A 16,368-nucleotide genomic window follows, 5' to 3' on the forward strand; every position below is an offset into this window, starting at 1 on the left:
CCTTCCCGTATTATACTTTGATCGCTGACCTCAGTTTTAGATTAAGAGCTCTATTTCCTCCTCTTGTTATCTCCCTGTTTCCCGAGGCGACGGTGACTCTCGCCGGTAAAAAAGCGGTGAATCTCCGACAGACGCAGGAAAGGTAAAGCAGCCATCGTTTTGACTAGCAGACGTAATCCTTCCTTGAACTTTTGCACCAATCAAAACACACTTTTTCGCAACAAAATACTTTTTTCCATACTGTGCACAAAAAATATGGGCACCAGACACATCCCTCAGACAAAACAAAACAAAAAATCACGGCACGCGCTTTGTGTGCGCGCGTGTAAAGCAGACGACGTTAACTGCGCCAACCCGCCGACGCCGTTAAAGAATGAGGGGTCGGCGGAAGGAGGGAAAAGGTATTTGGGAGGGAACTTGCGGACACTAACACGCTCACTCTCGGTTCTTAGCAAACAAACCTCGGCGCCTCGGACACCTCGCCAATGAGTCCTTTGACTTCCCTCCTTGATGCGCGTCTGCTACTTGTTAGACAAAAACAAGGTACCGTTCGAGTTATTTCGTCAGCCCTCTCTGAAAGGCGAAGTCGAGCTCGCTCGTAAAGACCTGCACTTCCGAAAGTCGCAGGAAAGGTAGGACAGACGCAGACGATGTTGCGAGCAGACGACGTTGCAGAGGAGCAGACGACGCTGAGTTAGGGGGTCGAGATCAGCCAATCAGGGCTCGGCGTTCTGACGTCACCGCTGCTTCCTTTCTCATGGGCAGAAGACGAAAATGAGCCCACTTGCGAGGCGTATAGGATTTGATCAATATTTCCTTCAACTCAGCATTAAACTTAAGATATAGGTATCTACGCCACGGGTGACCAAAGATACATATGCAAGGGATGGCAATGGATGGCAAGTATTTTAATATTTCAATATTTTTTAAACGTCGCCCTGCAGGTCGTCCTTGAGGTCCGCCTAGAGGGCACCTCATGGATGACGTCTAAGACGACGTCAATGGCGACGTCTGAGAGGACGACTTCAAAAACCTCTAGAACGACCTCTAAGGCGACCCTTAGCGCGACCTCAGGGACGACCTCTAGGACGACCTTTAGGAAGACCTGAATGACGACGTCGAGTGCTGCGTCCTAAGGGACGACGTCAAAGAAGATGTCTAGAACAACCTCTAGGAGACCCTCTAGGGTGACCTCAAGGACGATTTCTAGGACGACCTCAAGAATGGCGTTTACGGCGACGTCGAGGACAACGTCTGGGACGATATCTAGGACCTCTAGGATGACGTCGAGGATGACGTCAAAGTCGTCAGGTCTTTTAAAGAGGGTGCGTATGTGAAGGGATTTTTTCATACTGCCACTCGCTCGGCATATCCGCGGCGCAATGGGGAACAAGCACAGAGAGCGGAAACGGTCTACTCCGCATAACTTCTGCACATGGCGAGGCCAGGAAGGTCCACGAAAGTGGAGAGGGTGGTTGGGGTAGCTAAAGAATGCTATCGCATTAACATATTTTAAAGGAACTATAATGCACATGATAAAGCTTGTAAGCAGGCGGGCTGGTTTAGGTTGCACATCGTTAAGACCGGAGACGAGCGAAATGATTGGGGACAGGACAGAACATACGTCTCATACTCAGCTAACAACTTTTACTGAAAACATCGCTTTTATACGTCTTCTCCCGCACCGATATCCGGACAACTGCGCACTTCCCATGGCCGACCGTTATACAATTCCTACACAAAACCGCCCACTTAGCCAAAACACACCTCGATAGGACGTTTAAGTGACCTCAAAAGAACAATGGTAACAAAAGCCGCAAGGGACTAACCTTGAACCCAGAACAACTGGTTCTCACACAAAACAGACGAATCGGTATTATAACACGGCCCCTTTAAACACAGCATTATATTGGACCAAATAACGATTCATAACGACTCTTTTATAAGTGTATGTGTAAGCACTTTATTTTATCGCCCATAATTATTCTTAAAAGAAAAAGAGTGTCAGCAGCCAGGAGGTAATGTTGTGGTTGTAACTTCTTCCGTCGGTTCTCGCTGGGACGACTCTCCTGAACTTCTTTCTATTGGGCCTTAACGTTCTTCTTGCACCACGGGTGATACACTTGCTGCGTGTAGGATGAATCACCTTTCCCGCATGCATTACCATATACAGTCTTGCAGTTCAGAGGGACACCATCCTCAACTGCGTTTTCGTGAAGATAAAGCTCACAGGCGTGCCCTATAGAGAAAATTAGTACTGTTATGCTTACTAACAACACCGCTGGAAAGGAACTTGCCATTTATGAGTGGACAAGCATTAAGCTGTTCTTTACGGCTTGCCTATAAAAATCCACTGGTTTAACACATGGACGTCTATAATGTACACATTGCAACTTTACGTTTTCAAGAAGGAGAACGTATTGCCGCCAAGGTGGAAACACTGCATAACTGAAGGGAAGAGATAACACATAATAAATTAGTCTTTAAAATGCGTTAAGATTTTAAGTATTTTATTATCCCCGAGTTGAATTTCTATCGCATACCTTGACGCTGGAGGTTTGGTCTAACGGCTGACACTGAAGAAAATTTATTTTAAAACCCAGAGTCTTAACTCGGCGCCAATATACAGGTGTTTTTGGAAAAACAGGCGAAATCGCTCCTGCCAAAACAACGCATCGCACAGAAAAAGGTTAATGTCGTAGTGGTTTGTGCTAGACTATGCCAAAGAGCCAATTAAGCAAAATTACTAGCGTTCAGTATAATTACGTAATAATTTACCTTTTATTAGCCTAATTCTCGGTCATTAGCTTGAAAGCTATGGTTTCAATTAGAATCTTGATGCAAAGCATTGAAAGCTACTAAATCCACCAACATTAGAATTATATAAGGTACGCGCGTCATTTTACGGTGTTCCAAAAAAATTATTATTATCTTCGCGTTTAAAAATTTATATATCTTATCGAAGTGCATCTCCGGCGCCGGCAATCCCGCTCCCTGCATGTGCCCAAAACGCACAACGTACGTGCGCTATCACGCATCAGACGTATTACCGGCTAGATAAGAAAGCCTCCAGACTGTCACATGAGGTTTGCCTGTTTGACGTCGGTGCCAGTGTGTCGACTCACCTTTGCGTGAGACCCGTGCCGGCGCACGCCGCGTTTCACGTTTTGACTAAGGGGAGCGGAATGCTGGCGCGGAGATGCGCTCCGATAGAAAACCAAAACCTAGAAACGCGTCCAAATTGAGCATTATTTCGGAACGCCATAAATGATACTGTGCGTGTCTTCTATTATTGTAATGTGGGTGAATTTAGTGGTTCTGGATGCTTCGCACCACGTTACTGATTTTAACCACACCTTTAAAATTATTAATTAACCATTTACTTTCCGACAAGTAATTCTTTATTTATTCTTTATTTATCATATTCCTGCAGCGCCATCAGGCATTATCGCAGGGGGCGAATAAACTTGAAAAAAAAAAAAAAACATTTCTGAAATCGCTGCACACACAATCGCACTGGGCAAGGCATTCGACTCCTTAGTTGTTTTAACAAAAAAAAAATGTTTTTGCCCAATTCCGTTCTGGTGCGGTATTCTCTAATCTTATGAATGAGGTCTTTTCTTTTTAAGATATAATTTGATGGTAATAAGTAAAATGAGCTATTAGTGCCAGTTTTATTGTTATAGATGTTGTATGAAAACTTCAAGAGCAAATGTCTTCGTCTTAATGCTAATGTAGAGCATCCCAGCTCTTTTATAATGTCGGTTAAACTTTGAAAACGGCCTTACCGCACCAAAACGAAACGAGCGGCACAACTCAAAATTCTTTCTGAAGCAACAATGTGGTTTTGCTGATAAGGATCCCAAACGGTGCAGGCGTACTCTAGCACTGGGCGTACATAAGGCAGATAGGTCAGCCCTTTGATAGCTTTAGTTGATTTCTTTAAATTTCGTTTTAAAAAGCCAAGCACTCTGCCGGCTCTCATAACAACGTCGTTAATGTGTGCGTTCCAGGTGCAGTCAGCTGACACAGTCACGCCAAGATATTCAACTGTTTGCTTTTTTGTTACGGTTTCATTATTCAGTTGGTAACATGTTTCAACTTTTGTTTTGGTTTTGCGGGTAAAACTAGCGTGGGCACATTTTTGAACGTTTAACTCCATCTTCCACTTTTTACACCATTGCTCTATTCGATTCTGATCAACCCGCAGCCGCGTGGAACTCCTCTCGTCTGTTATGCATGTATAAACAACACAATCATCTGCAAACAATTGTACCTGTGAATTCACAACGTCATTAATATCATTAATGAATATTAGAAACAATAATGGACCCAAAACAGACCCTTGCGGTACACCAGATGTTACCATTACAGTATTTGAAGTTTTACCATTTAAAACAATACGTTGAAGACGTGATGGCTAATCTGCTTTAACCAATTTTGAATAGTCGTGTCAAAATTCAAGCGCTCTAATTTGTATAATAATAGTTCGTGTGATACCGTTTCGAACGCTTTTTTTTTAATCTAAGAAAACACAATCAATCTGTTCGCCTCCGTCAACCCCCTTCATCAAATCATGATAAAGCTCAGTTAGTTGTGTAGTAGATGAGTATGCCTTTCGGAACCCATGTTGCGAGTCAAAGAAAAAATTATGACAGTTTAAATGCTTGATAATGTGACAATATAAAACATGTTCCAGTAATTTACAACATATAGATGTCAGTGAAATCGGTCTGTAATTCGTAATTTTGTTTTTGGGCCCTTTTTTGTGCAGAGGCACCACGGTGCCACTTTACATTCCTCTGGCAATGAACCATCATTCAACGATTTGTGATATATTACAAAAAGGTATAAAGCCATCGCATCTGCACAACGTTTTAAAATTATTGGAGAAATCCTATCTGAGCCTACTGCCTTAGCTTCATCCATATGTTTTAGAACTTCCAACACACCTCCTATAGCAAGTTCAACTGGTGGCATTGCACTGAACGTGCCCTGGCATCTATCGTAGTCGATGTTCTCAGGAGGCAAAAAGAAATGATTGAAAATATTAATTTGAAGGCTTCGGAGTTTTGCCAGTCATCGGTAATTATTTCGTTATTGACCATCACGTCCATATCCCTATCTGATCATTGCCTCTGCGCCTCATATTCTTTCAGAACTGTTTGTTGTTTGTTTTCATCCCGTCCTCCAGCCGTTGGAGATAATTTTCTTTGGCTTCCTTCATCTTTATTTTATACAATGACGTAAGTTCTTTTAGCTTATTTAGATTTCGAACCGAGCTCTTCTTTTTATACCGTGCTACACACGCTTTCGCCTGTTTATCAGCCGCAGTAGGCTACCGGTAATCCATGGTTTTTCTCTATTTTTTAACTTCGACGAGTCTATGCTTGGAACGTATTTTTCAGATAAACTAATAATTCTCTGTTTAAGGACTACCCATATGTCATACGCACTCATCTCCTCAGCAAGGGATTCGAAGAAAAGCAAATTGTTCGAAAGCTCAGAACTGATCCCTTCATAGTCACCTTTTTCATAAAAGAGCACCTTTCTACCCGCACTCACTTTTTTGCGCGAAACCTGAAAGTCAAGATTTGAGACCACAGCACTGTGGTCACTGATACCGGGTATGACATCAGTTTGTCTAACAGCGGTAGGGTAGTTGCAGAGAAACAAGTCAAGTGTGTTTTGATTCCGTGTAGGTACAAGAACACGCTGTTTAAGTGCTAAGCTGTCTACCGTGCATTTGAGATCAAGATTCAGCCGACTCATGGTACCACATTCGCAAAGTTTCACGCCCCATATTACATCCGGTAGATTAAGACCACCTCCCACCACTACGCAGTCATTCGAAACACTGGATACTAGGTCCTGTAGTACCTCTAGGACAGCTGGGTCAGAGTTAGGGGGTCTGTAGAACACTCCAGCCCTGAATTCCTTGTTATCAGGCAGCCCTTTGGTAATTAATTATAAGTAATTATTTACAAAATTATGCTGAACGATAATCATATTTCTTAATGGGCCCTTTGGCACAAACTCCTATGGCATTAACCAATGCGTAGATGCGTGCAATGCGTAGTTTTCGCAGGTGCGATTTGGCCCGCGTTTCCAAAAACACTCTGATACTTTTTTTCCGACTGATCACGCTGTCAAAGAAGTAGAAATTATAAGTTCAGTTTCCACTCCTGAGAACTTCGATTGTTCTGATGATGTACGGGCAAGTGTCTTCTAATATTGAATGCTTCTTTTCAAAAACACCCGGTAGGCAGCCTTTCGCTATGGTGATGACACAAGGTGCCAACTCGTAAAATTATTCAGCAGTCTTACAAACCAAGTGAGCTTTTTTTTGTCAAGATCAGTAACATATAAACTGATTTTTTTTTAAGTTATATAAAATGTTATATTCTAATTTTTGCTTTCATCGCCCAAGATACTATTGCAACAACTTCTGCACTTCAACTGCTTGTTCTAGCCGGCAGCTACTTGCCGGCAGCGAGGCTAGCAATTATTTTGTTGGCTTTTTTGTTTGTTTTTCTTGCCTGCAATCGCAAATTTTTAAATGTCTAATCATTCTGTAAGCACAGTTGGATGAGTCATGTTTGCATTATTTGAAGTTGATTCAATATTTTTGTACCATTCTGCTTCAACGTTTCAGGGTGATTTTGTCGAGGGTCCTTAATGTCTACTCAGTGCCACCACCGTGCACATGGTGTTTTATCTGCTGTCTTTGTCTCACCTCGTGACAGTCCTTAACAATGTTTACAGCAGGTAAAGGTAGTCAGATACTTAATGTTAAATTCTTGTTTGCATGAACACTTAAAATGGGGCTCTTTATTTTTATATGTGCTTCGTGTCTGCGATGTTCGTGCATTTCCGAGAGAAAATTGAGGGTATACTTGGTGTAAATAAATTAGTGTAAGACACACACAGAGCTCGCATATGTGTTTTTTGGTGTGTTCTTTTTTTGTGTCTTCTTCCTTGTGTGCTGTTTTTCTCATTGGTATCGAAATAGAACATGCTTTCAATTTTATTGTGACAGATCACTTTGACAAAATATTTATATGTTCGCCGAAGTTCGGCATTCGGCAGTTAGTGCTGGCAATCGTGGAAGTGTGAAGTCGATTGTGGTGCGAAGACACTACTCACATCCTACAGTAATTCTACCCCTTGACTCAGATTTGTTAGTCACCTAGGGAAATCATGGTGACAAGCTTAATCATGGACGGTGAATACAAAGTGCTTACTAAGCTACGATTACCACACTCCATGGGATAATTTGGTTGTAGTTAGCAGTGATGTAAATTTACTATCGACAGTGTTATCGATAGTTTCTTCGCTATCGATCGTTCATTCGACTATCGATAGCACTCTCCATAGTCGACTATTGTCAGTCAATTATCGATAGCGCTATCGATAGTCGATAGAAATATCGATAGTCGGCTATCATGAAAATCAATAGCATACTATCAATAGTTTACTATCGTGAAATTGTTTATCGTCGAATATCAATAAAATAGCGATATTAAACTATGGTAATGCTATTGATGGGTTTTTATTCGGTGACGGACGAAGAACGTCCAGGAAATGTCGTGTAGCTCGGAGAAAATGCAACTGCATTAGGGACTTCATCATAATTATCGAGGAACGATATTAACCTATTGAAAACAATCACAAAACGGTAGGAATTCTTCTTATAAACTATTTACAATAATGTATTAGACTAGATATTGTATACTACTGAAAAATTGTGAATAAAAAATATCAACTTGATAGGCTGTTGAAGAAGTTTGTTTTTTTGCTGTTTAGAGTGCTCTCCTGGGTGTGCCCTTTGCTTTTTATGAGCTCAATCAGATAAATGAATATTTCTGTCGCCTCTGATAAGTAAACTATATATGTGTTGCATAAATCCAGAACCCGGCTTGAATACAAAGCTTACGATGGTGATCAAATGTACACTGTAGGGACACGACTTTACCCGCATGAAAAGAACGGTGTGGCTTTCTTTTTTCTTTTTTATTTTTCAGAACAAAGAGGTTTCGAGAATGAAAGAAAACAGTATTTTCTTTCAGATTCACACAATTTTTAACTGAAATATTGCCTCGTTGACGGCAATATTGTTACTTGAATCACAAAAATAAATTTCGTTTTTATCATTTATTTTTGATACAGCTAACGTCGTGTTCCCAAACTAACAGTATTTAAGAATTGGAAAAAAATAAAGGCATCAGTTACAATGTTTTCTTGGTAGAAGCATTTTCTCTGGCATGTTCAGTTTGAAGTCAGCACAACAAAAGTTCTGTTACATTAATTTAAACAGATATATTTATTTAGAGGTTAAGGGACATCCTCTGTATTTTAAGTTTTTTTTTTTATACCAACAGCGGAACATCAAGTAACTTTGCCAATATAAAATAAGATGTCATTTTATTTGAATTGGATGTATTGTTTTTTGCGAGAAAGATATACGTTTCGCTGAGATTTAAGGAGCACAGCAATCTAAACTTTTGTTACTATTACGACAACATTTTTGTTTCCCCGCATCCAGCCTAAGCTCGCGGAACGCGGACGGAATAAACGAAGGCGTACAAGGTCGCCAAGCTCCAGCAGTCTTCGTCTTTTGTTTCTGCCTAATCCTAAACTAATAAAATAATCTTCTAGACAAGCGTCCAAAGAAAAGCTGAGAAAAATACGGGGAGGTTTTGTTTATTTTTTGATGAAAAAAGATCTCTTTTGTGACTAGCCCTGTCCGACCTGTTAAGAACCAGCCCCCGCGGTGCCGCCTGGAATCATAAAATATCCCTATTTTAGTTCCAATTCAGCTGTGAAATCCCCTTAAAACTTTCAGGCGTTAACAAGGACAAATATCTCTATATCCCAGATAACATTTCATCAAGTGTAGATTATCCATTGAAAATAAAATGTAAACGTTGAGTGCAATTATTCAAAAACTCCTTTCCAAGATCAATCCATGACTGCAGGAACCACATTGGACGTCCTGCAGAGCTCTTTGACCAGGCATCGGCCGTCGTGAAGTGCCTGGCCATGCGTTAATCAGCCGTCGGTTGGCCGTTCATGTGTGTGCTGCTTAGGTTTCTACTGGAACAAGTCACAAAAACTTCCGATTCAACGCTCTACCCTTTTCAATAAATCTGTTACATTTCTTTGAGTGTTATTATCTCTTATTTTTATAATGTACTTCTCGTTTCAATATTATTTTATGTATATTATACTTTTGTGAAATACTTGTGCTTTGGAACACGGTTTTTAATATATGTGGGAAAAACTGTTATTTTAAAATCCCCTGTAGTAATGTCGCCTGGGCGATCTGGGTAATATATAAATAAGAAACAATAATATTTAATAAATAAATAGAAAACCTTGATGGAGCGACCAATTTCGATGTTTTAAGGCGCTTAAGGTGCTGAACGCACCTTAATGATTCTATGTTTTTTTTTTTCAATTTACGTATATATTTTTTTAAAGCTGAGGAAACTAAGGAAAATAAACTATTCTCACTCACCGTTGTCTACATCCAGAACTCTTAGAATATCGCATTTGTCAGAGTCAGTGTAAATCAACTGGAATCTTTTTCCACTTGCGGCGTCTTAAAAAAAAAAAAGATTTCCAATTAACTACGCCTGTGAAATTCCTCGAGAAGCATGATGGTATCACTTAGTGACGGAATATATCGCTTGTAATTATAAAGAAAATATATTCGTTTATATTTTTCTTGTGCAATAAGCTATTTAGTTGATTCCTCTCAAATTGACACTTTCTATCTATTCTAGAGATTTATTGATAATAACGTTATTTCACCTTTTATAATACTTGACAATCTTAACGCTACTCGACATTCTTTCAAAGACAACGTTGACACGTTTTTGTAATTTTTTGGCGTGGCATAATATGCTTCTTGCGAATCGAGAAATTAGGTGCTTCTGGAATATAATCTTCAAGAAATGTCACTGAAACCCGCATATTTTTGTGTTCTGTTGAAATTTGTGCAGCTCAAGTGATTTCATGTCCATAAAGGAAATCGTAGGGCACAACATATCGGGTTATCAGTGAAGAATCTGGTTTAGTCGCGCTACATTTTATATTTAAAAATACTTATATACAAGCATCCAATTGAAATGTCTGTCACAAAGACTTTAGTCGTGACCTCCCTTGTTTGAACTAAGTCTTCTGCTAATGGGCCTTTTTAGCTCTTTCAGCCGATCGGCGCTTTGCATGCGGCTAGCTGAGGTATCCACGTCTCCATTAAAACAGTGAAAATTGCTTAGTAATAATATTATTGAAGTATAATTAGAGCTACTGGGGCCTCTTTCAAATTGCTTAGATATTTTTTCTAATCAAGATTTAATTCGCTGCTCTTATGATAGTAGACAAAATTGTGATTCAACATGAGCTGTAGAGCCATAAATGCTCAGTACAGCTGACACTAAGGAGCGGTGGAAAAGGCACCAGGCACAGGGCTTGTCACGCGAGGAATGCTGTTTTGAATATCTGCCAAATATTAGCTTAGTTGATCCAATCTACTTCAGTGACTAACACCGACATAACTCTAAACATGGATAGGTTTTGGAACGACAAGGTGAAAAAAGTTTAGTCTGGAGCTACATTGAAAAAATATTAAAACGAAAAATTTATATTGTTGCTTTCTAGTGCTGCTCTCTAACTGTCTGCAGAATACTGTTCGGTCTTTACTAATTTAACTTGTAATTGAGTTACTTGGGTTGGAATGGTGGCTCAACACTAAATCCTATGATATTCAACTTACGTGTGCCTGTCTTGCCTGTGCACGCACTATTTTTTGCTATATTATTTGGTATAATTATCATTATAAAGAGTCCCCGAGGAAGATAAACTTTACGTAAAAATAAATTGACTTCCTCCTCAAATAATAAGCAACTGGCGCACTGTAGGGGTCTGGTGGCCGATGAAAACATTAGCCTGGTCCGGGATTGAACCCCGGAATCTCTCCAAGCCTAGCGGAGCCCTTTATCTACTGAGTTAGCCAGGAGCTGGTAGTCAGTAGAGCAAACAGATGCTAACAGTTGTCACTAATATCAATCCTAGCCACCGCAAGGGTAAGAACAGTCACTAGAAATGACACAGTGAAGGCTCTCTTTTGCAATATGGGTCTTGTAAATCAACGGTCGTACCGCAAAGCTACTAATCAGCTAGTCATCATTCGATGCTTCATAAAAGAAATTACTTCGACGCTGTGCCCGAAATTTGAGGCAGACGATTAGCCCTTAAGATGAGAAGGGATTATAAGATATTTAAATCTCATAAAAAATATTTATTTTACGTAAGCGAGCATCTGATGAAAGCTGGGTTTGAATATTTTCTTACCTTTATATGAGCTTGTACGCATTGCGTTGTTATCTTGTCGTTCGGTGGCATGCATCTCTGTTTTATAAGGAGTCGTGTAAAATCTCCCCGTTGTTCTGAAGAGAATGCACACAGTGGTCAATGTCTGCAAAATTTCCTCACATATTATATCAAATGCTTAACTAGCTTACTTTGTGCTATTTTCTGTAGTTCCCAATCTATATTCCTGGACAAATTCGTAATCACTTCCATTCGGTTGCTTTTCGCTCACTTTCACATACACACAAGCGTCGTCCCTTGTATATGTTCGATAGTACAACCAAGAATCTCGATCAGGGTTATTCAGAGTCTGAAATTAAAAAAAAAGGTCAATCTTATACGTGTAGTCAACAGATTATGATATACACTTTTGAGAACGATTTATATCACCACCTAATGCCGCGTGCATGGTCAAGAGGGAACGCTTCTCCATACTTCTAGGAGATTCGCGTTTACTCTCCCCCCGCACGTACATTCACCGAAAATGTCGCGGATAGAAAAGGATCGTCAAACGTAAAACTCCAAAGAAAGGTTTAACCGGTGAACTTGTGCAAGAAATAAATTAAAGAGCGCCGAGAAAGCAGCAGCGAACTTTGGGGTGTCGGCGTGACAGCTGGATAGCGCGTGAGTCCGAGAGTGAGTCGGCAAGGCCACGCTGGCCTCCTTATCTACTGCTAGTGAGGATGCGCACCGCTAGGCATTTGTGTGCACAATTCGAGGGATCATTTCCGGATGCCATTAAGCTAGCGGGATGGAGGATGTGGTGGCAGCTTTCGGCGCCTTGTCAGCTTGCAGGTGAACGGAATGCACCTACACTCTTTCTCTTGAATTCGAGATTTAATTTTTAGAAAGACTACCATAACACCGGCGTATGAGAAAGAAAAATTAGTGTTGCAGTACATTTTCGAAAAAAATACCAAAATTGCTTCTATTATTTTCTGGATTAATGTGCGCAAAAAGTAACATGAAACTAATTCGTAACGTAACAAGTGAAGTAATCCGTTACTTTTTAGCGAAAGTAATTTATAACGGTAATCCATTACATTTTAGGCTCGGTAATTTGTAATTGTAATCCATTAAAATTTTCAAGTAACCAGCAAAAGTCTAATATTTGGAAATTACTTTTGTTCCTTCCCATTTTAATCATTCTGAGATTCATTGGTTGATTTAAACTCTTTTCAGAATGATGTGGCAGAACTTACTCCACTATCTCACTTGAGTAATATGGCTGACTAAACATCGCAAAACCATAGCGTCAAATTAAATTCGAACTTGCCCGGTTGATGTCTTGATATTGCCAATAATTTTGGTCCTCGTCAATTCGTATTTCTCCTGGTGTCGCATTGACAAGTATTGCTAAGAAACACCATAGAAAGAAAAAAGGCATCACCTCCATCTTAAAGCAGCAACTAAAGAAGTACACATGTAATTTCAAGTCGGAGCTTTTATACTCGGAGAAAATTAATTTTTTTACATTTCACGTGTTTAACCTTTCATTCCTTCGCGCGAAGGAAGTCAACAAGCAATTGTTTGTTATGGCTTTTGCGTCATCAGGCATTTAAACATTGTTCATAAGGCCTGTCAAAAGCGTCGAAGCTTCCGTCATTTTTTGGTTTTATTTATTGATAAAAATGGACAATAGGCTGATATCAGCAGCCAGTTTGAATACGCCACCGCTGCTGCAATACAACCAGGGAAGCTAAGTCTTTCTGCACGTGCGACAACCTCGCTGGAGCTCTGCACCTGTAGACTGCCGAGCAGCCCCACAAGACTTCTCGTACACTGCCATATGCCTCCTTTGAACTAAAGTTAGGGCGGCTTCAGGCATGCGCCGAACGCTTAGTGAGATCGGACTATTATGAAGTCTTACTCAAGCGTCCTATAATTTACGTTGTTCTCTTTCAGTTAGCGGCAAGATTTTGTTTTGTGCCAGGAATAGTTTAGCATATTGCAAAAGCTGAACACGTTAATAAGAGAAACACGTGTTTAGTACTCGTTTCAAAAAAAATACCGTCGTGATTTTCTATTCGCTAATGTGACGCAGTATTAGCAGAGTTGTGGCAGCCTAGTTCTTATCACACGCGGATTTTTTTTATTAATTGAGGTTTCACATTGCCTTCTGATTTCTCTTGTAATGCTGCTTCTAGCACCATATACATTTTTTTGGGGGGGCGGCGGGATATTTTAAATCCTCTGATGACATATTAACCCTTTTTTTTTTGCAGTTACCAAAAGTGTTAAGTCACGTTGCTGAACTTTCCCCGCTAAATTTAGCACAAAATGCCCGGAATAACGGACGGACGGCAAAATAAAAAAATTGGGAATGGGAGTTTTCATTATAATATATTTCGTACTATAAAATGACACTCCAGTCTCTTTAATGTCCAACGTTGGGCGCCGACTCAAACAATCGAGTTAGTGGGAGTTGTGCCTATAGACGCGTCAGTCAGACGACGCCATTATCCGCATTCCACTGCTGCACCTTCCGTGCGTAAACACGTGTGTGTTTACGCACGGAAGCTCGTAAACAGGAGAAGCGTTAACATGTACCAGGCGCCGCGCCTTCAATCTCCAGCTGCCGTGCGGAAGTGAAGATTGGGCGCGGTGGTCCTTGGTTAAATCCTGGTACGTTCCGGCGTATAGGCGTGCCGTCGCGTACCACTACTGCGCGACACACGTTAAAAGCTCATCTAGCACAGGTACCGCACTGGCTAGTTTTTTTCATCTGCAGCGGGGCCGGCTTGCGATGCTGCGTTTCAGCTTTTGTCCAGACGCAGCCGATGAGACAAACGCGAGCATGTGGTCCTGAACAGCGCTTGCACTGCACGAGCGCGAGTGCTTGGCAGAGACGCTGAAAGCCCGGAGCTCGCTCTTGTAGCATCCGTTGCGCTCACACTTAAAGAGACATTGAAATCAATAAGGAAAAAAAACGTTTGTCTTTAGAGGGCATAGATAAAACGGTGTTTGTGGAGAATAACATAGAGGACGAAAACAGGACGACACGTTGGAGAAACGTGTCGTCCTGTTTTCGTCCTCTATGTTATTCTCCACAAACACCGTAACTTAACCAGCACGCTCCATTTCCACGAGTAGATAAAACACTTTTACATTATTTTTTGTAATTTTTTTTGGTTGGATGAGCATCGTACCGCACGCCGGTACGATGCTCATCCAGATCGATACGGGCAGGGGTGGGGATGAACTCCGGCGTGGCATGCTTCATTCGCTCTAACCTTGCCTTTATGTGCTCTTTGCTTAGGGTGATGACATCAAGCCTTTTTGCTTCCCGATTTTTTTTTGTTTCTTTTTTGCTTTGAGTGCGTGAAACAGTGGGTACTGTCTCGAACTCGCAGCCTTGCCTGCGCTACTGCGCCATTTCGTTCCCCGTTATTTTTTTGTACTTCTTTCGTAAGCACGCGCTGTTGGTGTCAGATACTACAAAGGATTGCATTTCCCTAGGCTACGGTGTAAGATAATACTCTTCAGGTGAGGACAGTGCGCTCCTCGCGCAGTGCAGATAAAGTTCGCTTTTCACTCTCCCTTTCTTTCTCTCACTATGGTTTCAAGCGGTGCCGGCAGATGACTGGTCGACGCGGGCACGGCAAAGACGGCTGCTTGGGCTCGTGCCGCCTTATGCTCCACACGCGCAGAGCTCCAGCGAGGTTGTCGCTCGTTCAGAAAGACCACGGTGCACCGGGGTGTCATGGCAATGAGATAATTTTTTTCGTCTCACGCAGTTTCGCTGTTTGGCCGCCTCCGACACTGTTAGCCGCGGGCACGGTGGCAGCGGAATGATGGAGCCTTTCGGATGCCCGTCGAACGAACACTATCTGATTCCTCGCGCCGCGTGTTCAGCCCCGCCTTGTCCTCACCTAAAGAGTGTATCTTACACCGTGCCCTAAGCGAAGCGCACAGGAAGGCACCCTAGCTCTATCCTTAAACGAAGGCTATTAGCGCGAGCTCAAAAGGTCGGATGATGCTAATCTTGCAGCATAGCTCGTGCGGCGGGGGCAATAACCAACGCTTCCAGCTCAGACTCGTTTCTTTTCTAAATCCTGGGTTCAATCGCCACCCCTGCGTGTTTCGATCTGGATGTGCATTGTACCGTCGTGCGGTCGTGTATGACTACTGCGTGATACACATTAAAGACCACAGGCTAGTGGTTGTACTGCACTGGCTAAATTTCTGATCTACAGCAGGGAGACTCGTCGCACGTTGAGGCAGACCAAGCTCTAGGCTGTGTAAACATACACACAACTCAATTTTGTTTGTTTTCTTGCAGTCCACGGGAAACTATTACTCCAACGGACTTGTAAGCGGACAAGCCAGCCATGTGAATAGACCTGTAGTGAGTAAAGTAAGCAAGCATAGGGGGGGGGGGGGGGGGGGGAAGCACTGCAAGAAAAAAAAAAGTGAACAAAAACGTGTAGCGCCATCTATTAGCCTCTGTCCCAAAAAGTGGCAGCGACGACGGTCGACGCGGCGGCTCTGGCGTGACCTTTCCCCGTCCCCCCCTATCGGCCCTTTTGCTCTCCTCGGCAATGCCGCCGCGATCGGCCCTTCCCCCTCCGTCGGCCTCGGCACGTCTCTGGGCCCTTTCACCGCCGTTGGCACTATCGCCCCCCTCGGCAGTGCCGCCTCGCTTGGCCCTAATCCACCTTCGGCCTTTTCCCGACTGTCGGCACAGACCGGATGCTCCCGACTTTGCCTCCTGAAGCTCGACGGGGGGCGTCGGGGAGGTAGAGAGGGAGGATGGTGGGTGAGAGAAGCGCGAGCCAGCTCGCAGCTAAGCGCGCATAGCAGAAGGGGGGGTCTGCTGAGTGTCAATCGACACGTCGCCATTACACGCAGCCCCGAGTGCGGGCGGAGCCCTCTTGGGGAAAGAAGGGAGGAGGGGGGGGAAGGGCGACGGAGAAGAGGAGGAGAAGACGATATGCTGGCGGTGCTCTCTTGGGGAAGGAAGGGAAAGGGGGGGGGGGGAGAGAAAGGCGC

General features: G+C 42.4%; 1 protein-coding gene across 1 annotated transcript; it reads right to left on the bottom strand.

The window, feature by feature from the left end:
• Positions 1 to 2,081: 2,081 nt before the first annotated feature.
• Positions 2,082 to 12,772, bottom strand: LOC115315319. Its single transcript, XM_029974568.2, has 5 exons — positions 12,653 to 12,772; positions 11,529 to 11,686; positions 11,359 to 11,453; positions 9,521 to 9,604; positions 2,082 to 2,239 (listed from the first exon to the last, which is right to left on the bottom strand). Exons 1-5 carry the CDS (start codon positions 12,770 to 12,772, stop codon positions 2,082 to 2,084), a joined length of 615 nt encoding a protein of 204 aa, XP_029830428.2.
• Between the last annotated feature and the right edge of the window lie 3,596 nt (positions 12,773 to 16,368).

Source organism: Ixodes scapularis, unplaced genomic scaffold (genome assembly GCF_016920785.2).
Source record: "Ixodes scapularis isolate PalLabHiFi unplaced genomic scaffold, ASM1692078v2 PGA_scaffold5__190_contigs__length_132052651, whole genome shotgun sequence".
NCBI classification, from domain to species: domain Eukaryota; kingdom Metazoa; phylum Arthropoda; class Arachnida; order Ixodida; family Ixodidae; genus Ixodes; species Ixodes scapularis.